Genomic DNA, 23,928 nt, shown 5'->3' on the forward strand with positions numbered 1-23,928 from the left:
CCTCTTGGACGGAAGAAAACTTTAAGGCAAAGCCCCCTAAAGACTTCCAGAATCCAAGATGGTGGCTTCTCAAACATGGTTGCACTTTAGAATAATCTAGAGAGCTTTTAAAAAGCGCCTATAGCCAGGCCCTGGGCCCCAAGATGTTGATGTACGGGTCTGGGGTGTGGCCTGAGCAATGGCATTTTTTTCAGATTTTATTTTTAAATAACTTAGACTTTCAAAAAAGGTGCAAAAAAAAGTACAAAGGATTACTATGCATCCTTCATCCAGCTTTCCCTAATGTTCGTAATTTATGTACCACAGTACCATGATCAAAATCAGGAAATTAACATTGATACATGTAATGATCTGTTCTACAGATCTTACTCAAATTTTGTCGATTGTCCCACCTGTGTCCTTTTCCAGGCTCCCACATTTCATTTAGTTGTCATGTCTCCTTGATCTCCTTTAATCTGGAATAGTTCTTCCCTCTTTCTTTGTCTTTCTTAACCTTGACACCTTGGAAGACTACTGGCCAGTTATTTTGTAGAATGTCCCTTAATTTGGTTTTGGGCAGGGCATGTTGAAAAATCTCCCTTGATTATTCTGACATGTAACTGAGATTGAGGACACTGACCCAAGGTGATTGGGGACAAGATCATTATATTTGGTACATTATCCCTTATGATCATGGGAAAACTGTGGGGTGAGGACTGGAGAAGAGACTGGCAACAGAATCTGGATGCATCTTTGGTTTGGTCTCTACCCAGGTCTTTCTCCTGGACCTCTGCTCTTTATTCTCTTTTTCTCTCTTTCTTCTCTGTCTCCAGGACCCAAATTAGATGCTTCATTTGGTATCAGTCCAACTCCCTCATGCTGCGCTGACATCGGTTCACTTTCAAAGTTGGATCCTGTCGCTCCTTCTGCTTAAAAGCCTGTGAATGTAGACTCACCTTTCTACAAGGCCTTCTGTGATGGAAGCTGGTCTCTGCTCTACCCCATCTCTCACCCCCCTATCATCCACTCATTCACACTGGGAGCTCTTGGAAGCCGGGCATGAGCCAGCCTCCAGGCCTTTGCACTTACTGTTCCCTAGACTAAATGCTCTTCCTTTAGATGGCCACATGACTGGTGACCTCATTGCTTTCAGGTCTTTACTCTCTGGTCTTTCCCGCTTTCCCCCCCTTAGTCTCTATAGCTCTGTCTCTTCTCCATGTGGAGGGGATCTTTGCCCATTTTATTTACCCTTGTTTCTCTGGAACCTAGAGTAGTGGCTGACAAATAGCACGGGCTTAATATATATTTGCTAAATAAATGAATGAAATAGTAGTTAAAGAGAATTTAAAGAAGAGTTTAATTATTGATTGACTGAGAGTTCTCATTTATAACACTAAGTAAGATTATTTCAAGATCTCTCTTTTCTTTTCTTGCCCAGACTCCCATTGTGTAGATTGCACCCCCTCTGTGCTTTCTGACATCTTCCATTTTTCCAGTTTACCTGTTTCTTCTGCACAAGGAAAGATGGCCCCTGAGATGAGTCAGCCAATAATTCCCTCTCCTTTCAACAGGAGTGGGTGGGAGCAGACTGTCAAATACACATGCTTTCTTTTTTATCCTTGTCACAGTTATAAGCTGTAAAGAAGGATGAGTGCCTGATGTGACTCTGGCAAGTCTTACTGCAGTGGTTTCTTGAAGTTAAATTTCTCTGTTTGTGTCTGAGAGGAAGGAAGGAAACTAGATACCCTCTTCTTATGAAATAAATAACTATCATTATTTCTATGTGTCAAGCAGTCTGTGTGTGCGTGTGTGTGTGTGTATAAAATTTACCTTTACTAAAATCCCAAGTGGTAAATAATTATCATCACTATTTTATAGACATGACAACTGAGGCTTAGAAAGGTTAATCAGCTGGTAAACAACGGGACTGAGATTTAAGCCCAGGTGTTTTAGTGCTCCAATCAGTGCTCTTAATACTCTCCAGTATTTGGATAGCTGCCTACAGCCAAACATAAATAGGATGAAGGTGGTACCTTGCAGGCAATGCCAGCTTTGGGTTGCTTTAGGAACTGGAACATAGATATTCTGGTTTTAGAAATGGAGTATTAGCTGCATGGCTTAATCCCTCTCCAGGTCTGTTTATCCTTTCTCACCTTCACAGGAACACATCTGCCAACCATTTCTGTGTAGTGCAGTTCAATGGTTCTCCAAGTGTGTCCCCTGGGGCAGTAGCAGTAGCACATGGGATTTAATAGCAATGCAAAATCCTAGCTTCCCACCCCTCACGTCATGAATGAGAAATTCTGAGGTTGGGTCCAGGAATCCATGATTCATCGAGCTTCCCGGTGATTCTGACACCTGCCCAACTTTGAGAATCCCTAGTACAAAGGTTAGGCTAGCAACCTCTAGCTCCAGACTCCCCATGTCCAAATCATAGCCCTATAGCTGACTAGCCACGTGGCCTTGTGTGAAATACTTAATCTCTTGGCATCTCAGTTTGCACATATATAAAATGGGAATAATAGTACCTAACTGATTGTCAAGATTAAATGAGTTAACATATATAAAGTGAGTTGAACAATGAATAATATTAACATTAGCTGTATTCTCTTTCCATATTTACTGTACTTTCTGTTTGCCAAAAAACCCTATTTTTTTTTCCTGGCTGGCCTGGATCCTTCAAGAGGCCCCATCACATCTGATGCAGTTGTGTAAGTCTTTGTCAGACTAGGCAGCTAATGAGCCTCTGCTGAACCAGAAAATACTGGTGCCCAGTATCAGGTGAAATGGAATCAAAAACCAGGGGATTGCATTTCAGTTTGCTTCAGGAAGAACTCAGACCCACGCAGTGGCAGCGGGAGCACTTGGTAAGCAAATGTCATACTCCTGTGTCTTTGAATTCTGCAGATAGAGTCCTGTGGACCAGCTCTGTTGGGCCCTTTAGTACTCGTTTGCAAAGTGGATGATGATTAGTCAAGACACAGTGATATTTACCTAGGTTTTACCTCCCGACTCACTATGCAGAATGAAATTACTCAGATGAGATTGAAGGCACTGGAGGCCAAGCAGGCAGGAAAAGGCTTTGGAGCAGAATGTTTGGAAAACAATTGTTATTCAGACCACAGCCCAGCCTCATCAGGAGGCCAAGGATGAACAGGAGTGTTGTTCTTCTCTGGAACATTTCAGGAAGCTGCATTTAAAACAGATATCCTCTCCTCTTACTGTCTGAACTAAGCGTGGGCTCACCAAACTGCCTGGCTCCTCCATTTTTCTGGGGATGTTTAGAGAGGAAGAGTTGAATAGAAAGACTATCTATGGGAGGGAAATGTGACAAAGCTATTTTAAAGTTTATCTGGAACACTAAACAATGAGTAATAGCCAAGAACATTTGAAAATGAAGAAAGGTGGAAGCGTTGAATTTGCCATCATAGACACACATTATAAAACTACATTAATTAAAACATAGCGGCACTAGATAACCCAAAGGAAGATGCAACCAATAAACTAGATCCTTGTATAAATGTAAAATAAGTGTATGTTAAAGAAATAAATTTAAGGCAATGGGATCCAGATGTTATGTAATAATTAGGGCTTGGAATATTTTTAAAGCTACTCAATCAAGTTACTTCTCATCAAATACCAAATATCAAAATAAATTCAAGGCACATTAAAGATGTAGATGTAGAAATGGAAAAGCACACAAACACACAAAGAACAAAAAAAGAAAAGGAAATATAGGTAAACACCTGGAACCGTTCCCTCTCTCTAGACAGGGAAAGACTTTTGAAGTTCAAATGCTGTACATTTGAGGACCTAGAAAAATCAGACACATAGACCAGGTCTTCTTTTGATTTTCCTTAAAATGAATGAAAAAAACATTTCCAGGACAAGTGATAGAGGTCAGTCAAAGGCTTATTCTGCTACATCCTTAAGTTTCTACCCAAGACAATGCAGAACAACATTCGGACTTTTTTCACCCCATTGTTAAGCCCTTTGCCCATCATGGAGTTGTTTCAATCGTCTAAGATGCCCAGACAACACTCTCTCCAAGCCAGTGTGGCTCCTTCGTTCTTGAGGAGGGGAAGTAAAGGGCTTGTTGTCAGCAAACAGCTATGTCTCAAAAGAGGGAGTTGTTTTGCTTTCAAGGCAGATGCAATGCTGGGTAATCATCAAAAATATTTCATTTTCCTGTTGGGTACTTGGTCAAGCTGCATTTTCCAGGTTAGAAAACTTCCACGTTTCCCTGTTAGAGTGGAGCCAGGTGACTGAGTTGTGGCCAATGAATACGGGCAGCAGTTGTGCAGTCCCTCCTGTGCTTGGCTCATGACAATCTCCATTCTCTCTTCTTGTTCGATGGTGACCTTGGAGAAAACAGGCCCAAAGTGATGACACTACAGGATGGAAGAAGCAGGGGCCTCTGCGTCACTGCCTGTCGGAAAGCTGTCCAACTCGCAAGGGGCTGGGATGCAAGTGGAGAGTCAGCCTTCATTGTGTTCAGCCATTGGGATGGCATTGTTTTCCCAGAGTAGCCAATCCTACCACAACACCGCCCCCCCCCCCATCACCTACCCTCAGACAAAGAGAAGGACCATGGTAATATTCAAACACAATCCTTGCTTTATTTGAGGTAGGATCAATGAACTGATACCTTTCTTTTCTTTTCTTTTTTTTGTTGTATTCAATAGCGAGTAGGCATAATTTCTGAACCAAAGGGCATTCTCACAGTAATTTTGCAAACATTATTAACTCTCCCATTGTTCTGATACTTGTCTCCTGGGACAGGGTGCATTGCTTAATAGCCACAGTTTAACCTCATCTCCCCTCTATATTTTTTCCAAAAAAGAAAGAAATAAAGAAAAAACTCACTGAGGTGGTCACCAGCCTCATAAGAGAAAATTTGCCAAGGGTTTCCCGGAACAAAGTGTTGAGCAGGATTCCTTCATTTATTCAACAGCTATTTAATGAGCACCTAATATGTGCCAGGTACTGCTCTGGTGCTTGGGATTCGCCAGTAAATAAAACAGACAAAAATCCCTGCCATCATTGAGCCTAGCTTTTCCTCATAAAATTAAGGAACTTTTCTTTTTTTTTTTGGAGGAAGATTAGCCCTAAGCTAACTACTGCCAGTCCTCCTCTTTTTGCTGAGGAAGCCTGGCCCTGAGCTAACGTCGTGCCCATCTTCCTCTACTTTATACGTGGGATGCCTACCACAGCATGGTGTGACAAGCGGTGCCATGTCTGCGCCCGGGATCTGAAACGGCGAACCCCAGGCCACCGAGAAGCTGAAGTGCGAACTTAACCACTGTGCCACTGGGCTGGCCCCAGGAGGAGCTTTTCAATAATTTTTTGTGAAATGAATTTAATGACTAAGGAAATTATATGGTATATTAGAAAGTGATAAGTGCCATGGGGAGGGGAAAAAATAGAGCCCAGGAGGAGGGCCAGAGCTTGCGCCCTTTGCAGCATTAGAGAGGGTCATCACGATAAGCCTTGCTGGGAAAGTTTGGAACAGACTCCACGGAGGTAAGCAAAGTAGCCATATGCACTTCCGGAGGAAGAGAATTCTAGAAGGGCTAGTGTCAAACTTTAAGGCAAGAGACAGGCTGGCGTATTTGAGGAGTCCAGTGCGGCTGCAGTAGTGAAGGCCATGGAGGAGAATTGGAAGAGAGGAGTTTGCAGAGCTAATGGAAGGTGTGTGTGTGAAATCACATGCGACCTTCAGGACATTTTGAGAACTTTATTCTTTAATCTGAGACAAGTGGAGAGCCATTCCATTACAAGAGCCAGAAACCTAATTCAAACTTGCTTAAGAAGGGAATTCATTGGCTCACATAGCTGAATCAGGGAAAAAGCTGCCAAAATCTCCAGATTGACATGTTCACTGTGACTTGTGAATTTCTCTCTCCCAGTAACCACATGTCAAGTCTTAGGGAAGATGCTGATTGGCCCAGTTCAGGTCACATGGCCTGTCTACTGAGGACAGGGAGATAATGGCTTGTGATTTGTCAGCCTGGATCCCATGTCTGTCACCTCTAGAGTAGGGTTGGACGGTCAGCTCCAGAAAACACATAAAAGGAGTTTTCTGCTGGGCTTCATCACCTGAAGAAGCAGGAATGGATGCTCAGCATGCAAAAACACTAAATGTCAACTACAACAGTAATGAAAGCCAGTACGAAGGGAAAGAGAGATTTGATTGCAAAGAAACATAAAAAGTAGTTTGTATGTTGGAAAATATCACAATCAAAATTATAAAACAAAGCACAAGTAGAAAATTATATGCAGGAATTACGACGAAAAGGTAATACTCTCAATATGCAAACAGTTCATAAATGTCCACAAAAAAATCAAAATCTCAATTGACACATGACCAAATAACATAACAGATTAATTTCCCAATCAGGAAATACAAATAGCTGGCAGAAATCCGTCCAACCTCATTAGTAAATGAAGAAATGATAGTTAAAACAACAATGACAAACCAGTTTCCACACTGACATCTTTTAGTGTCAATATTTGTAGGACCCTGAAGGTGAGTGAGGACTCCACAAAATGGAGATTCTCATTTTCTAATTGCTAGCAGTATGGCTTTGCAAATTTGGTGAAAATCATCAAATGTCTATGAACCCTGGTAGCCTTCTTCGGGGAATATACCCTGAGGAAGACAAAAATTTGTGACCTAAAGTGTTCATTGTGGTTTTATTTAAAATAGGGAAAGCCATCAAGTAACCCAAGTGTCATAGAATAGGGAAGTGGTAATATAAATTTGAGCCCTATGATGAAATATTTTTAAATGACTTAGAAAAATCTTTGATTGACAGGAAAGTGCTTGTGATACGACCAAGTGAAAAAACAGTGTACTGTATGATTCAATTATGAAAATATTATGAAATGAAAGCAGAGAACATTACCTGTGATCATTCTTAGGTTTTTGACAATTTGTACACATTATTTTGATAGCTAGTTATAGACTGATAAACAGGCATAGATGGTTAGTTTGGGAGATTTTGATATCTTTTCTCATTTCTGCAATGAATTTGTTTTATGTGGTTTTTCTGTTTCAGGTTGTATCAATTATGATAATTTTTATTTCAAAAAATCTCCAATTTCTTTGCCTTGTTATTGGTTACATAGTTATGTATAAAATTTAGTTTAATTGTACTTAAAATTCCTATGCTGCTATCCTTTTAAAATTATTCATGATAGTTGCTCAAGAGTTGTCTATTTTAATGGATTTTTCAAAGAACCAACGTTTTCATTTTTAACATTTTACATTTAAAAAAATTTCTCAGTTTCTCCAGATGTTTTTCTTTTCCCAAAATCTAAATTTGAATGCTTCCAAAAGTCTTTTTTCCCCTCATTTTAAATAATTAAGGTATTTAAAACAATTTTTCTCTAAGTACAGCTTTGACTTTATCTCACATTTTTTATAGTTAGTATTCACATTTTTGTTATTTTCTAAATAATCTATTACGTTATTCTAGATATTCCTCCTTGACAAAAAATTTAGAAAATTACTTTTAATTGTTATACTAACTATTGCTTTAGCATTTAAATTTATTTATTCTTAGTTTTATTGCATAATGATTAGAAAATAAAGCCTTTATCTAACAGAGGGGACACAAAAATATGGGTGGCAAGAAATAGCCTCAGTGGAGAGTTTAAACCTTGAATTTGACCAAATCTTTATCCCAAATGAGTATTTTAAATACTTTAATTGACAGATTAAATTATCTTCCCATAATCCTCTCTAACCAGTTGGACAGAGGTAAGCTAAGTTATTGGGGGGAAGAAAAGCTACATATTTTGCACATCTCATTTGAGACATGTGAATTTTTATCCCTGCTCTGTAAACAAATAAACAATGCATTTATTGTAAGTGTTCTGAAGTAGCAAATGCAGCCGTTAGGTAGGCAAACACGAGTTGTGGAGGAGGATCTACTTTGGAAAAAGGCAGCTGGGGAAGGCATCTCTAGGAAGTGACATTATAGCTGAGGTCTCAAGGATGAAAAGGCACCAGTCAAGTGAAACTGGGAAGAAAACGTTTACTAGTTCGAAGGCCTTGAGCCTGGAACGAATTTGGGCTGTTTTAGGAGTGGACAGAAGGTCAGTACGCTGGCAGCATTGTGAGCCAGGTTGAGAGTCACACAAGATGAGGCTGGAGAGGCAGATTGTACAGATACTTGGACTTTTCATTTAAATGCTTTGATGGCATGTGTATCAGTTAGTATAGGCTAGGTTATGCAGGGAAACAAATGGCACCCAAATCTCAAAACACAGGTTTATTTCTCATTCATGTCACTTTCTCAGTGAGTCTTGCCTGAAACCCAACTCTGTGTGTTATTCGAGGTGCCACGTTGACAGAGCAGTCCATCTGGGATGTTGCTGCTCATTATGGTAGAAGGAAAAAAAGAGCATGAGTCTTCAAGCTTCTGCCTGAAGTGACACATGCCATTTCTGCCCACAAATCATTGGTCAAATCAAATTACAACATCAAGTCCAATTTCAGTGGGGCAAGGAAGTCTACTCCTCCCCAGGGAAGGGGAGGTATAACTATCTCTTTAACAATCTGTCTCCTTCCATGGATGTTAACCAAGAGATACAGGATGTTGCTCCTACCTTCTTCTTTGTTCATAGATCCACTGTAGTTCCTATCAGAGATATGACTACTTAGAAAGATTTACACTCTGTCAGTATTTTGTATGTACATATTTTGAGAACTCAAATCTCTCATTTCTCTAAATTTTATGAAACAATTTTCTCTTATTCTCTTGAGTCTTTAATTTAGGGGCAAAATTTAAACCAACTTCAGTAGAAAGAATTTCCTATTTCTTACCCAATTGTAAGGATCACTTACTCTTTTGGTAAAAAGTCTCGAGATCAAGAAAAGGCTGTTTGCCTAAGTATCAAATAGCAGAATTCAGTGCTGATAACTCACCAAGTGCTTTTCCAAATGGCAAAGTATAGTATCTTGGCACTGTCTTCGTGTTTACATTTCTAAGAGAGTTCAGGAATGCGTTAGTATTTCCATCTTTCAAACCAAGAAATGGAGGTACTTTGTTTCTCAAAGCCCCACAACTGGGCCAGAGTCCTGGCAAGAACAACATAAATGGGTACCATTATTCCTTTTAGTCCTGAGAACCACCAGTAAAGTTGAACAATGTTTAATGGCAACTTTGATTGAAGTGAGGCAAAGGGACAGAAATATGGGAGAGAAACATAAGAGTGACAGGAAAAGAGATGAAAAATTGGATGTAGATAAAAAAGTGCATTTGGCAATGTTACAATCATGTCAAATTATCTTTACTGTCACTCTGAAGCATTTGTGGTGAGGTTGCCTAGTGCAGCATAAGATGGTCCTGCCTACATTTTTTTCTCATCAAATCTTTTTTATTACTGGAGAAATCTCCCTCTGGTACAACAATTTAAAAACCTTATTATCCTTTACCTATGAAGTCTCTGTCTTTGTTGGATAAAGGGATTCACTTTCTTTTTTGCCTTCTAGAACAATAAACCTGATAGCACCTCTTCTGTAGGAGACTGAGGGAATTAACTCTCATGGGATACAGATTTCCATTTTCAAAAGAACATTCAGTTTTTCCCATAGCGATTTTTGTTGATCCATTGCCAAACTCTTAACAATTGTGTAATTCAATCGTAATTCCATCAGCAATACACTGAGGAGGATCATGGCTGTGATGATCACATAGCCAGCATAGTGACTGGCTCATAAAAGGTGCTCAAAAAGAATTCCAGTAGTAGATGATGAGTTCCAAAGAATGGACCAATGTTCATGGAATCATTGGCTTCATCTCATCAACTTATATCTTGCACCTCAGAGGCTGTTGCATTGGGATTTGTGTCTGTACAAACTTCTGTATAGTTTAATTTCAAAAAACATGGTCAAAATAGTGACCAGTCTTAGCAAGGGAAGACTACCGGTAAGTTAAAGGTGACTTACAGGGGCAATCTTAAATACGCACATTTGCAACAAAATACGTAGTACTCAGGCCAGCCCTTGTGGTCTGTTGGTTAAGATCTGGTGCTGTCACCATCAAAGCCTGGGTTCATTTCCTGGCCAGGGAACCACCACTCATCTGTTGGTTGTCATACTGTGGTGGCTGCATGTTGCTGTGATGTTGAAACCTATGCCACCTGTATTTCAGATACAGGTGGGGTCACCCATGGTGGACAGGTTGCAGTGAGGTTCGGGACTAAGACAGACTAGGAAGAAGGACCTGCCAGTTCCAAAAAAACTGGCCACAAAAACCGTATGAATAGCAGTGGAGCATTGTCTGCTATAGCTCTGGAAGGGGAGAGAATGGCACAACAAGACCGGGCAGGGTTCTGCTCTGCTCTGCACAGGGCTGCTGGGAGTTGGAATCGACTCGATGGCACTAACAACAAATATAGTATTAAATGAACATTTTGAGTTATTAATTGCTCATGGCTAATGAATAAATTTCACAAAACACAGATAATTCCACCTTATCCTCTCAAACAAATTTTATTTGTATTCTGCTCTAACAAATATAGTATGAAGGCAACAGTTGTTTAAGTTTCTCAGTGTATGGCATAGATGAAAAGAAACAGATTTAGAAGCAGTCCAGCGTTTAAATGCTGGTTTAACAAAAGAGGCACATATTATTCTAGTTAGCAGTTTATACCAGATATCAGAAGACAACTTTTTTTCCTTGCAAGCCACAGACTACATTTATTTGCATTAGGTAAAAACATATCTTGATCAAGAAAATTACTTTTTTTTCTGGTTTTCCTTTATATCACAAATGTCAGGGTAAGGCAAATCCTTAATGAATCATGTGATAAAAACCCTATTCCCCAAGAAAATATATTGAACATATTCTGCTAACTTTGTTATTTTTCAAAGCAAAGCCAACATGCACCACATACAGAAAAATGTCATTTCAAATCAAGTGCATCAAGCAGAACTGTATTAATTCACAAAGAGGCTTTTCAGTGTTTCATAGAAAGATTTACAATTAGCTGCGGTGACTAATATGTGACCCAGTATCAGAGACAGTGTTTCGGATGCCTCCTTTGTAAGCTTTTATGAAAGAAGACTTGTCCATCATCTGAATAGTTACCAGCTAGAGGAAAAGCCCCTTTGTCTCTCCTACAATGAGTACCTTTTTAATTAGGACTCTTATGCTGAAAGCCTACTTCAGTCCTCTGTATGCAAACATGACTAATACAGGGCTATCTTCCTCCCCCTCACTCCTGTAACCCCTCACACCACAGCCTGGCTGAGTGCGGTTGGAAACTGACATCCAGAATCCATGTGTGGGAGCATCAATCAGCCTTTCAGATTTTCCATTGTACAGCCTGTACAATGACAGCGCCAGTGAAATAAAGGTTTCCTGTGTTGAGGTGTCTTCAATCTGGCCAATAGCTAGATTTTTAATATTTTACTATTGAAATGGAAATTTAACTTCGTTATTGGTTTTCACGCATCTAATCTTATAGCCAAATAGCAACCAAAAAGCTTAATGAGGCAAAAATGAAAATACAATCTAATCATAAAATGAAGTTTAAAGAAATTCAAGAGTGGGGCTGATGATACTCACTACTCATTCTCTTAGTTTCCTGGATACAAAGCTTACTTTCCTTTTTCTGCTGTTTTCAGGCAGAGAACTCCCTCCTTCCATTCCTACCCCACCCACGTTTAAAATGAATAAAGTAGCTGTCATTGATGATAAGGAGAACACCAGGACTGAAATCATCCCAATCCTGACTGCTCCTAGCAGGAATACTAGTGCCTTTCATCTTTGTCCATTAAAAATCCCCAACCCTCTTTTCTCTCTCATGTTGTTTTCAACAGGAACTCATCACTGAGCGTGAGAGCACTAACGTTTTGGAGTCACAGGGAAATGTGCTCCTAGCAGATTGCACTTGTCAAGTACTTCACAAGAATGATGGGGACTTTCAACTGTTATAAAGATGACATAAAATATGGAAACTATCAGTATCCATATGGCATCATTTCCTGAATTATTTAAAATGAACTTTTTCCTTGTTTTTCTAGAAAGCAATGTCTAATGGCAATAGAGGACATATATGGTTCCATATCAAACTCTAGAATAATGGCAGAAGGAGAAATGGCCATGTTCCAAAATCATGAGGTCACTTAGATAGCATTGCTGCTAGGATGATGAGCAGCTTTTAAAAAAATACAGCATGTTAAAACATACTACCTATGCAGAAATATAACTTGCTAATTATTCAAATATACCAAATAAGCCATGCAGAGGGGCAACAAATTCAGAAAAGCCAAAACGAAAGTCACAGGAAGATAAGAAGGTGAATTTTCCATAGAGGAGAGGCCAAACCTGAAGAATTTCATGGAATATTTAGAAAGCAGAGCATCCTTTTATTTTAGAAATACTCAATTAGATCCATTACTTTTCTCCCTGTACTAAGAAAAAAATATATCAATAACTTACAATTCTAAAGGCCTTATAGGGAAGACAGATTGAAGAAGATATGCAAGAAATGATATTAGTTTCCACAGAAAAAAACAGAACTGCCTGAGAACCCAGGGAGGCTGGGGAAGCAGGCGTCTTGCCTCGTGAGGGTCGCTGTTCATGTTGGCTCTCGGGTAGATGTATGCGACAACTTCTGACTTCCTCCTGGGGCCTTTGTCCCTGTACCCACTGTGCCATTGGCATCTTGGCTCATTAGTACTGCTGCTCCCCTTCAAAGCCATAATCAACGGTTGGCTGGGAGAGGGAACCAGCCATCAAATTAGTCTTGGACTTGGCATGAGCAAACCACACCATTTAAAAGCAGACCAGGGAGCCGAGACTGCAAGCACATCTCTGATTGCCTCTAACTTCCAGTGAGAATCTGCTCTGTGGGCCAGCAAACCTTGGGTAAAGACAAGATGTTCTTTTATGAAAAGTTTATACATAAAGAGAGATTTCAAGTGGAACTTTTAATATTCATAGGCATATGTTTGGATCCGAAATGCAGCAGACCCCTCTCTTAATTAAAACACCTAGAAAAGTGCCATCCCTTACAACTGGTGGCACAGAGTCACATCTTACCCGTGGGCTCCATGCTGAAGCACACGGCAAAGACCTCATGAACCAAGTACGCTCTGCTGAAAGTCTCTGTCAGAGAAGGCACCTGCTGTCTTGGCGATGGAGGAAGAGACCCGACATCTGTCAGGCCCTTGTTCCTAGTTACGCTTCTGCGCTCTGCTCTGGATTAAATCCTGCTTCCATATTCCTTATTAACCACAGGGAACGAAACTGTATCTTGGGAATCCCTGAATAAAATATTATTTTCAATTCACCATCCTGACCTTTTTCCAAGTGATTTTTGAGGTTTTTGCCCATTTTCTATCCTGCCTCCTTTGTTTGTGGATTAGACTGATATTGGGCCTGGTGATTCCTGAAATCTAGCCTGCAGCTTCTCAAACAATCATCTTCCTTCTCTTTCTTTGAAGAAACCACTGTATGACCAGCTTTGTGAAATAACCCAGAAAGCAGACAGGAGCCAGGGGACACACGTGAGGGATCAGCCGTGCCACTGTGACCCTGGGGCAAAGGTCTGAGAGAAAAGACAGAAATTACAGGAATAGTGCCTGAAAAGATGTGTTAACGTGGGTCCCCCCACCAAATTAAAGGAAACTTCTTTTTTTTTTTCTTTTTCTTTTTCTGCAGGTAAACAGAACAAAATGCAGCTGGAAAAATTACAGCAAAGGATTCCCTGTCCTTCCGTGAGATCGCCTCCCCCCACCCCCACCCGCCTCCACAGCAGGTGCTGCTGTCTTCCCACACTCCCCAGGGCCAGGAGAGGCCAGCAGTGCTGAGCACTGTCATCGACTTCCATGTCTTCGTTCCTTTGCTTCATCTTGTGCCCCTGCCAAAGACAAGGAGAAACCATTTGTTAGATTAAAGATAAGGCGCCTTCGTAGGTTTAGCAAGGAATAGCTTTTTAATGCAGACATTTAAATGTTTCTCACCTCTCAAACAGGCTAGGAATATTTTATTTGACTATCAAAGAGTTTTGGATACCTGAGCTGTAATTGCTGGCACAGAGTATCTTTGAAAAGCATATAAATCACTGTCAATAAACGTATGCCACAATGACAACTTGCTTTGGCTGATGGGGCCGATTAACTCAACTCTTCAAAGTATTCTTTGAAAAATCTAACCTTGAATTGATATGTCCTCCCTTTTGGGACCCATTCATACACTCTAGTTTCCAGAGCTCAACATAGAAATAATAACAGTAGGGGCTGGCCCCATGGCCGAGTGGTTAAGTTTGCGCGCTCCGCTGCAGGCGTCCCAGTGTTTCGTTGGTTCGAATCCTGGGCGCGGACATGGCACTGCTCATCAGACCACGCTGAGGCGGCGTCCCACATGCCACAACTAGAAGAACCCACAACGAGAAATATACAACTATGTACTGGGGGGCTTTGGGGAGAAAAAGGAAAAAATAAAATCTTTAAAAAAAAAAAAAAGAAATAATAACAGTAACAATAACAATATACATAATGCTGATTTGCAAAAGTCTTTGATGGTCTTTTGGCTCATCAAGATTGACTCATCTTCAGGAACTTTTTTCTTCTGTAGGAATTCCAAGTGATAGTTTCACATTTCGATTTGCCACCCGCAGCAGGGATAATATTGGTCTACAATCAACTATAAATTAATGTCAATTTGTATATTACGGTATGACTTTGAATGGCATAAATTTGTGTTTAAAACTCATGGTGCATTTGTACTTTCTACTTATCATGGGAACCTTTTTCTTTCCCTAAGCAGCACCCTGGGCAGAGACGAGTATCCTTGTTAATTTCTTGAGCTGGGAGTCGCAGATTTTTTCTGTAGAGGTGTCAGTTCCGATTCCTTACCTTGGGTGGCTCAAGGTCCCAGGTGGCCATTAGAACCCAAGTCCCTAACCAAAGGGCCTATCTCTGCATCAACAACCCATCTGCAGCCATCTTCAGCTCACTAGGTGATTGCTTTGGCTCTCAAATTCCTCTTCACTTCTGGCCCTTCTGCTTTCGTGTCAGTTGAGCTATGTATTTTAAAATACTTTTGTTATAGTTTGTCTCTCATTTCTAAGCATTTATATTGGGAGGGGTTCTGCATTACCCCACTGTTTCAGTTATCTGTTGCTTTATAACAAACAACCCCAAAACTTAGTGGCTAAAAACATCAATGATTTATTATTTCTCACAATTCTATAATCTGGCCTGGCCTCAGCTGGCCAGTTCATCTGCTCCAGGTGGTATGCACTAGGGCTAGAACATCAAAATGGCCTCTCGCTTTCCAGGATTTCTCCATATGGCCTTCCTCATTTTATAGTAGAGCCTGAGCTTTTTACAAGGTGGCTGGATTCCAAGAAAAAGCATTCCGGGAGTGCAAAAATGGAAGTTACAAGGGCTCTTAAAGCCCAACCTGGAAGCCACACTCAGCCTGCCATGTTTCTCTAGAACTAAAGGTTCAGATTCCATAAACATCTATACATGCCTTCAAATACTTGTTGAAAAGTTATTTTTACATTTGCAGAACATTCTGTTGATTCATTGAACCATTCTCCTATTGTCATTTATGATATTCCTGATTTTCTTTTTTGGTTGAGGAAGATTAACCCTGAGCTAACATCTGCGTCAATCTTCCTCTATTTTGTATGTGGGTCACCACCACAGCATGGCTACTGGTGAGTGGTGGAGGTACACACTGGGGAACCGAACCCTGGACTACTGAAGTGGAGTGTGCTGAAATTAACCACTAGGCCATGGGGCTGGCCCCAGATATTCCTAATTTTTTACGATTATAAATTAAATGACACAACACTAAACATCCTTATATTATGTCTTTGAACTCTATAATTCTAATTCTAATTCCATTTCACTGTATTTCTTTAATTTCCTTGAAGGCATGAGGCACAGATGAAAGGTTCCTTCTTCCTGTTGAACTACCTGATAACCTCTACAAACCCAGCTGTGTAAATCTTTCTGTGGGAATCCGCAAAGCTCCTCAGGTCATACTGTTCTCTGTGACCACTGTGTTCAGAAACTCACTATTGTCTGGGAAGCAGTGTAGTGTCATCAAAGAATTTTGTGCTGAGAGGTTTCCATTACCAGCCAGGTGACGCTGTGCAAGTCACTGCCCCTTCCTAGAAGTGAGTTTCCTTAAATTAAGTTTGAGCTTTAAGTTTGGACGACTTATTCATTCAGGTAAAGGTATAGATTCATCTTTATGGTCAAGGAAAGTATTTTCACATTAGCCAAGGAAAACAGATTTATCCTGGTACTTTATCTGGATACTGATCACACAGGAAAATAATAGTGTCTGTAAGAAAAAAATATACACAAGAAGGCTATAGTTGGTTGGCCACAAAAGGGCAAAGAGTAAGACAACACTGAGGAACATGAATTTAAATTGTTCAGGTTTAGTCTCATTTCATTACTTTTTAATGGAATCTTCTCTACCAGATCATTCCTGCAGCTTAGTAGAATATTTAAAATACACGAACAAGGTTAAAAAAAAGAAAGAAGAAATGTTTATAAGACCATGTTTGCATGAGTTTATATTTTTTAACAGTCCTATGCCATACAGGTATTATACAAATGCTATATATTTAGTTTTAAGTGATGTTCAAGACCATGATGGGAAGGGCAGATGCTTGCTACTTTCCCACATTCTCAACTATTCGGCCACGATGTAGAAGCTCAAGGGGCTGGTGCCACATGGCTCCTGGGAGAGTGCAGAGACCTACCAAGAAAATGCAGGGGGTGCAGGGAGGAGCTGGGGGCAACGGGGTCAATATGTCTGTGTCTTATACTGGATGTCCCACAGTTCATTTATTCTATGGGGTTTTTTTTTTTCATAGCTAAGTATTTTAAGCTAGGAATTGGAATAGCGAGCCTGACTTCTTTCCTCTAATTCTTCTCACCAGCCCTCAAGATATGGAAAAGGGTTACAGATTACTCATCATTCTAGACATACTTCAGTCTTTGCTGAGAGAGTTAGAGCATTGGCCTGGAAAAACTCCTAAATATGGTTTGCTCCAGGCTTTTATTTTCCTGTTGAGCTCCCTGAGGCTTGTTCAACCCAGCAAACCTTTGTGCAGACACACAGGTCCACAGGTAGTGGTGTGAGAGGATAAGACACAAGGCAGGCTTGTTTCTGCCTTATCACACTCAAGAGCCTTTCTACATTCTCCAGGGCAAAGATTTAGTGTTATGCTTAAAAACAGATATACTAAACAACTCAGCAGGTAACTTCTGGAAAAGCAATGCTTCAGAATCAGCTGGGGGTTGCTGAAATAATTTGATCACTCCAGGAGGCCAGGGGGTGAGACGGAAGGAAACATTTTTTTCTTGTTGTCAAAGCTCAGAAAACCAGGGAACTGCATGATTTAGATATGTTGTGGCTTATCTTTTTCCCTTAAAGATGGCAAGCTTCTAGGGGTAATCCTTGCTCTTTACACTGTGTTATTTGGTATAAAGATTTTTAAAGTTTAGCCTTAGCCATGCTGAGGGACTTGGTAGAACTGAGAGAAATTAAAAGCCATTTACAAACAGTTTCTATGGCCGGTTTAATCAATTGAAAATCCCACCACAGGGGCAACTTACCCACTACTTAATCTTCTTGCTGACTCTCTGTTGGGTCATTTACACTGTCAACTCGACTATTCATTTCAACTGTAACCAGAAAGGAAAACAAAAAAGGTTAAATATTTATTAAACCCAAATTTCTCAAACACATTAAAATAGCCTATGAGTTAATACTTTTCTGATTTCCTAACTCTTTTCAGTTCATTTTCCTTCATTTAAGATTTGGGGACCATTCTTGTAGATTTTTCTGGTGGGGCGCAGGGAGGGTGGAACTACCTCTTTACTGAACTGTGGAAGCTGAGGTATTATTTCATACCAGATTTTTGGGTTGACATTTTGGGTGTACTTACTACTATCCTTAGGTAAATTTAAAGTCTTATTGGATCCCTAAGAAAATAAAGAGAAAACAAAGGAAAACAGACGGGGAGGTAAGCGGTTCCCTCTAAAATGGCAATGTCAATAGGCCTGTTTGGTTTGCCATGGTTTCAATTCTAAAATTCCAAACAGACCCTGTAAACTTGCCAATGGAGGCAGTGGCAGTGGACACCACGAAATAGAAAAACAAAACAACTAACGAGATCAAACAGTGAGGATAAAGAATGTGCTTTTACTTTACTGTGTGTGTTGTTCTATGTGAGTATTTGCATAAAAATACAAATGCATAATTACTGCCATTGTCCAGAAGTAGCCCGGAGCAGGCATAGCAGTTACTCCGGAAATTTTCAAGGGTCAGTAGGTTTAATTAGATTGATATTTTTAAAGCATCAAAGCTCATGTTATAAAATGAGAGACTTAATATATAAAAGGACAACGGCCAGACCATTTATAACAAGAGAGCTCTAACTCAAAACCTCTGAAGCAACCAGCCTGAGCAACAAAACCACAGCCTGTACAGCAATCAGCCCAGAATGGTCAAGACTTGATCAGTGGCCACCAGCTTCCCTATATGTTGCCCCATACTTCTAACATAGGACCAAGCAGGGAAAGCCAAATATGTTCGTAAGCCAATCACCTAAGATGTCCCACTTAGATCTCCCAGTCACCAAAGTTAGCCCATGTCCAGCTTCCCCATGCCAACAACCCTTCAATCAGAGGATGCTTGAAGACTTCTCTTTTGTTAACTATAAAGATTTCCCACTTCCCTCTCTGCCTTTAAGTTGGCCAAAGACAAGTGATAATGGTTGACACCCTTGCGATAGTAAACTCTCTTAAGAATAAGTAACCTCTATTCTCATTTGGGTAGTCTTCATTTATTTGCACAAAATCAACAACCCAAACCCCTTTTTCTTGAACATGAAAGCTCGATTAAAGTAAAATGGTTGGAGATGCTGGTTTTCACACTCCAAAGAGGCTTAAAAGAGGGAATTACATTGCATGGCATCCCACCCAACTCTCTCTCAAGGAGGAAGGTTTTAAAAGCAAGTCTCTTTGTTCCATCTGCAAACTGTCCTGAGTTTCTAATGATGCGTGAGCTCATTTTAAACCCCAGGTGTAAACTGGCCAGCTGCAGCAACTTTACCTATATAAAGAGGATAATGCATGCGCTTTCCATTATTCTACATCCGCCCATCTCAGTGTGGGAGTGTGCAGAATAAAGTATAGCAGAGCATTCGTTTTCTGTTTCTTCCTCCCACCCAAGGGTCACTAGTTCCAAAGCCTACTAACAAGTGTTAATATAAAAAGCATTCTATGATCAAATGAGTTTGGGGAAAGCAATGTTAAACCATGTTAATAAGTTTCTTTACAGCAAAGACATCTGAGAGCCTGAAATGTGAATGGTAAACATCCAAGTGAGGACTAAAACTTAGTATTTCTCACATCTATTTCCTGTTTATTCAATGAGCATTGTGTGGGCCTGATATTCCTCACAACATGCTTTGTAAAGAACTAGTTAAGAACCATGTCTATAGTGTCACAAATAGGCTGGGTCTGGTCTTCTTCAACTGACCTTGACTAATGTGGTGGCTTTTAATCAACGGATCTGGGACTTAAAAACATTATTCTCCTAGATAATGCATACCCATGAGCAAAAACAGTCAGTTTGTGCAGAAAGGCTCATAATTAAGGGAGGTAATTCAGATGATGGCAAACCTATAGCATGGGGGGATACCTGGTATATGAAACTGTTTAAAACCACCAAGGAACTTCTACCAGTGGCTGAATTTTTCCCAAGATCATTATCAACTCCAAGTAATTTTCTTTTTTTTTTTCCTTCTTTTTTTTGGCTAAAATAACCCAATTAGCAAATATATATACGTAGTTGATCACTGACCAATTCTGGTTTTCCTAAACTCTATGAGCCAGGGGAATTAAATATTTATTAAATCATGTGTGCTTAAATAGGTGTTTTTCTAATGCAGGTAATGATATTTCAAGGGGTTCCTAGCATTGTTGTGCAGGGGCAAAGAGGCTCAGAATCTTTAGTTGCCTTCAAAATGAGATGTGAACAGAGAAAGGTTTTTGTCAATTTTGTTTCTAAGGTGCTTTTACAGACTCACTATGTTTTGGGCAAAGCCATCTGATATGGCTTTGAGGGGCGGTGAAGTGATGAAGGTCCAAGAACCACTCAAGCCACGGTTCCCCTGAATGCTGAGAGGGGCAGGGCTCACAGTTAGGGAAGTCCTTTTGGCAGAAGTAAGAGGTATTTCCGTAAAGTTCACCAACTACACTTCTGTCCAGTTTAGCCTTGGAATTATGTGCTGTGGCCTCAGTATTGCAAGGCATGTTTAAACTGTGGCACGTGCTGTTTTAAAATAGCTAGCGTCAGTTTTTAAAAAAGGCTGCCAGTTTTATTAGTTCTTAGCAGTAAATGGTTTTTTAACTTTACCTTGTTCTAATTGAATATGTTGATTCATAGAATAGATAGCTCCCTTAATCCTAGATTACACATACAGAATGTGCCAGATGTGTAGTTTGCACAAGCTTAAATAGCTCAGAACGTTACCGTCAGGATTTGTAGAGTTTTCTGCATCACAGGAGCCTTCACATTTCGCAGGAACTCTAGGTGTGTCCTCGCCTTGAGCTGGAAGAGTGAAAGAAGATAGTCTTTGATTAATAGAGAGTTAGAACAGCCTGACTGCCAATTGTTCTGTCACCTTCCACTGCCCTCTTAAATTTAAAAATACTCTTGGGATTCAACTTCTTTTGCAGAAAAGGTTAAAAGAGGAAATAGTGGGTTGAGTTGCTTGAATACTTTAGTGCTGTCATCTTCTAAATCCTCTTTAATTTATGAGATAATCACATACAGACATCCACAATTTCTCAAATTAGAAATCTGGTAGCATGAAAGCAGGAAAACTTGGTTTAATCAGAACAACCTACAATTTAAATTTAGGGAAATTTGTGTGTGTATGAGTTTGTGTAGCTTAACTTTCGAAGAGCGAAAAAAAGAAAACATTTTGGTTAGGCATGCCTGAAAGCTGAAAGACTCATTCTTCTGGCAGTGAGGGTTTTTTGTTTGTTTAAACACAAATGAATGGCTTAGTTGCTTTCCTAGGAGACCTTCTCAGATGCCGCCATTTTGGATTGCTGAGAATCCAGTCTGTAATTAATTTCCATTGTGATTGTTCTCCATTTGCACTGCTTCAGAAGGCATGTCATCCATTGCTGTGACTGAGCTGTATAACACGTTTAAATGTAGCAGTAAGGGGGCCATTCTTCTTTTTTCTTAATGATTCAATATTTGTATATATTGAAAAATGATCATCACAATGTCTAGTTAACATCTGTTTTTTTTATTGTGATAAATTTTCCAGAGAGTCAAAAGAACAATAATCTCTTACGTCTTAGTTAAATATCTATTATGTTTTCACAACTTGAAGAACCAGGCATTTGAAAATATGAATATAGATAAAGTACTGGAAAATCCATAATTTCAAAATTTTTATTTTTTTCACATTTTTTAAACAGAAGATTAAATTCATTTCATTATAAGTACTTATTGAGCCCAGAGTATGTTAAATTTGATGTGCCTGTTGGTGAGGATGAAGCAAGAATGGGAAAGGTCCAGTTTATAATCTCTTCAAAGGAAGATACCTTCAAAGATAGAACTTGCACTCTTGGTAATGATTGACTAAAGCTGAGAATCAAGAAGTATGACTCAAAGGTGACTACTCTCTGAGCCTGGGTGGATGAACGGTAGGGAGGTCAGTTCTTGGCGAAATATTAAACAAGTAGAATGGGGGAAGGTGAAGAAAGCCATTTTAGTTTGGAAGTCTCAAGTGCAGGGTCATCGAAGTGGAGATGCCAAACAAACTTTTGCACCTATTGCTGAGGGAGAGAACTGTGAATTAGACATGTAGGTATTTGGGAGATGTCAATATAGAAGTAACATTGATGGTATGAGAGTAGATGAGAGAAGTCAGGAAAAGGATAACACAAGAAGAAAAAATGACTCATGGGTTCCCAAGCCCTTCAAGGAAACAGTAACTGTGTCCATGAGTTCTTTTCGTCAGTTTCTGAGGATGAGGTTGGGAAAGGGAAAACAAAACTTGAAACTTCCAACCGGACATAACACCATATCATATCCTTTTTCACTCTGCCAATTCTAGAAAGTGGACCATTCTTCAATAGTTTGTCAACACATTCCTTAGAGACATAATTAAAGAAGAAAACATTGATGTAATTTCCTAAGGCTGGGAGCAGGAAATCTTTGCTAATTATCCCTGAAAACACAGAAGAAATAAGGGAAAAATGGACATATTTGATTTTATAAACATAATAAACTTTTGGATGGAAAATATATAAGAAATGTTTAAAAAAAGAAAGATTACAAATTGAGGAAAAACGTTTACACCTTTTACCATAGACAAAAGGTTAATAATATCTTTAAGATATAAAGTACTTCTAAAAATAGGGATGAGGAAGGTCAACAACCTGATAGAAAATTAAGCAAGAAATTTGACAGATAGTTCATTAAAAAAGAAAGAAAAATGGCTTGTAGTCATGAGAAAAGATGATTCACTTTGCTAATAATGAAAGAAATGCAAATTAAAGTCACACTGAGAAAGGGATTTCTGCCTAAGGTGGACTATCATGTTGTAGACTAACCGTCCTACCAAGAACAGCTAGAAACACTGAACAAATTATTTAAGAAATTATTTTAAAGCAGCAGAGAGCCATCAATGCAGCAGAAACTTGAGGAGGCACAAAATGGTGAGTCTGACATTCCACACATGCCAAGAAATTGAACAGAACCTCCAAATGTTTTATGAGGTTTGGAGGGGGCAGGGGCAGGAAGGAGGGGCAAAACTTGGATGTCAGGGACCACACAAGAAGAGATACCCTAATAAGTACCTTGAGTTTTCTGTGGGGCTCCCTGCAGTGTTATACTCTGAGGGTAAGGATGAACTTAAAACAGACCAGCTCTTAGAAAAAGTGAAGCCCATCAGCTTGGTTTCTTCAGATTGCTGAGCTGGGCAGTTTTGTGAGCCTTCACCTGCATCCTTCAGCTAGCACCTCTTCTGCAGGCCTCAGCTTTGAAGAACAGAGTCCTTCAAATAGTCCTTGGAATATTATGCTTATACACTTTTCCTATTCTACCTTCACCTAAGCCAGGATATGCAGAGATCTCACTTGATAAGTTTTCTCCACAAGCTCTTCCACTACTTGTGTCTTCCATTTCAGGCCTGGATGCAGCTACTGCTGCTTGGGGCAGAGATAAAGAAAATGTTTTGTGTAGGTTGCTTAATGAATGATGAGGACCGGAATAAAGGTCTCTGACCAACTTTGAAAACAAAAAACAAAAAAATAAAACTGAAGTTCAATTTTTAATCAAACCAATTCTTGATTAGATTACAGTGTTCTATTCTATATACCTGCCTGTCTGAAGCAAAAATAAATCCTGTCTGAAGAAGATAAAACCACCCAGATCCTCAAGTTATCTCTACAATTTTTCAATCACAGTGTCCAGCATTCAATCAAAAATTACCTGGCATTTCAGAAGAACAAGAACAAGTCACTCAAAAGCAAGATAATAGGCCAAAATAAATAGACACATCAGAGATCCAGATACAGTCGTGCATCACTTAACAATGGAGATCTGTTCTGAGAAATGCATTATTAAGCTATTTTGTCATTGTAGGAACATCATAGAATGTACTGAAGTGGAACAAAATTTGCCACCCCAAAATGCATCTCTTTAACCTGAAGATTATTTTAGGATGATTATTTTTAAGAAACAAAAGACTCAGAAAGTTTTTCTTGTCACTTGGCCTTTCACTGCCTAAAAGAATTCAGATTTGAAAAACTTGTCTCAGGAAGTGAGCTATCACCTTAGCATAACATGAACTAGGTGGTAGACTGGGAGGAATCCAGAAAATCCTATTTGTTGGGCTCTGCTCTATGTTCTTCTGTTT

General features: G+C 39.6%; 1 protein-coding gene across 8 annotated transcripts in view; it reads right to left on the reverse strand.

The window, feature by feature from the left end:
* Positions 1-10,457: 10,457 nt before the first annotated feature.
* The window catches only part of MACROD2 (mono-ADP ribosylhydrolase 2), a 1,873,143-nt gene continuing 1,859,672 nt past the window's right edge, over positions 10,458-23,928 (reverse strand). For all 8 annotated transcript variants that reach the window (XM_070247518.1, XM_023625930.2, XM_070247520.1 and 5 more), the window contains 3 exons: positions 20,517-20,594; positions 17,591-17,659; positions 10,458-13,860 (listed from right to left, as the gene is read on the reverse strand). In XM_070247518.1, coding sequence (XP_070103619.1) covers positions 17,598-17,659; positions 20,517-20,594 — 140 coding nt within the window. In that variant the 3' untranslated portion in view covers positions 10,458-13,860; positions 17,591-17,597. The remainder of the gene's footprint in view (positions 13,861-17,590; positions 17,660-20,516; positions 20,595-23,928) is intronic.

Source organism: Equus caballus, chromosome 22 (assembly GCF_041296265.1).
Source record: "Equus caballus isolate H_3958 breed thoroughbred chromosome 22, TB-T2T, whole genome shotgun sequence".
Taxonomy (NCBI): domain Eukaryota; kingdom Metazoa; phylum Chordata; class Mammalia; order Perissodactyla; family Equidae; genus Equus; species Equus caballus.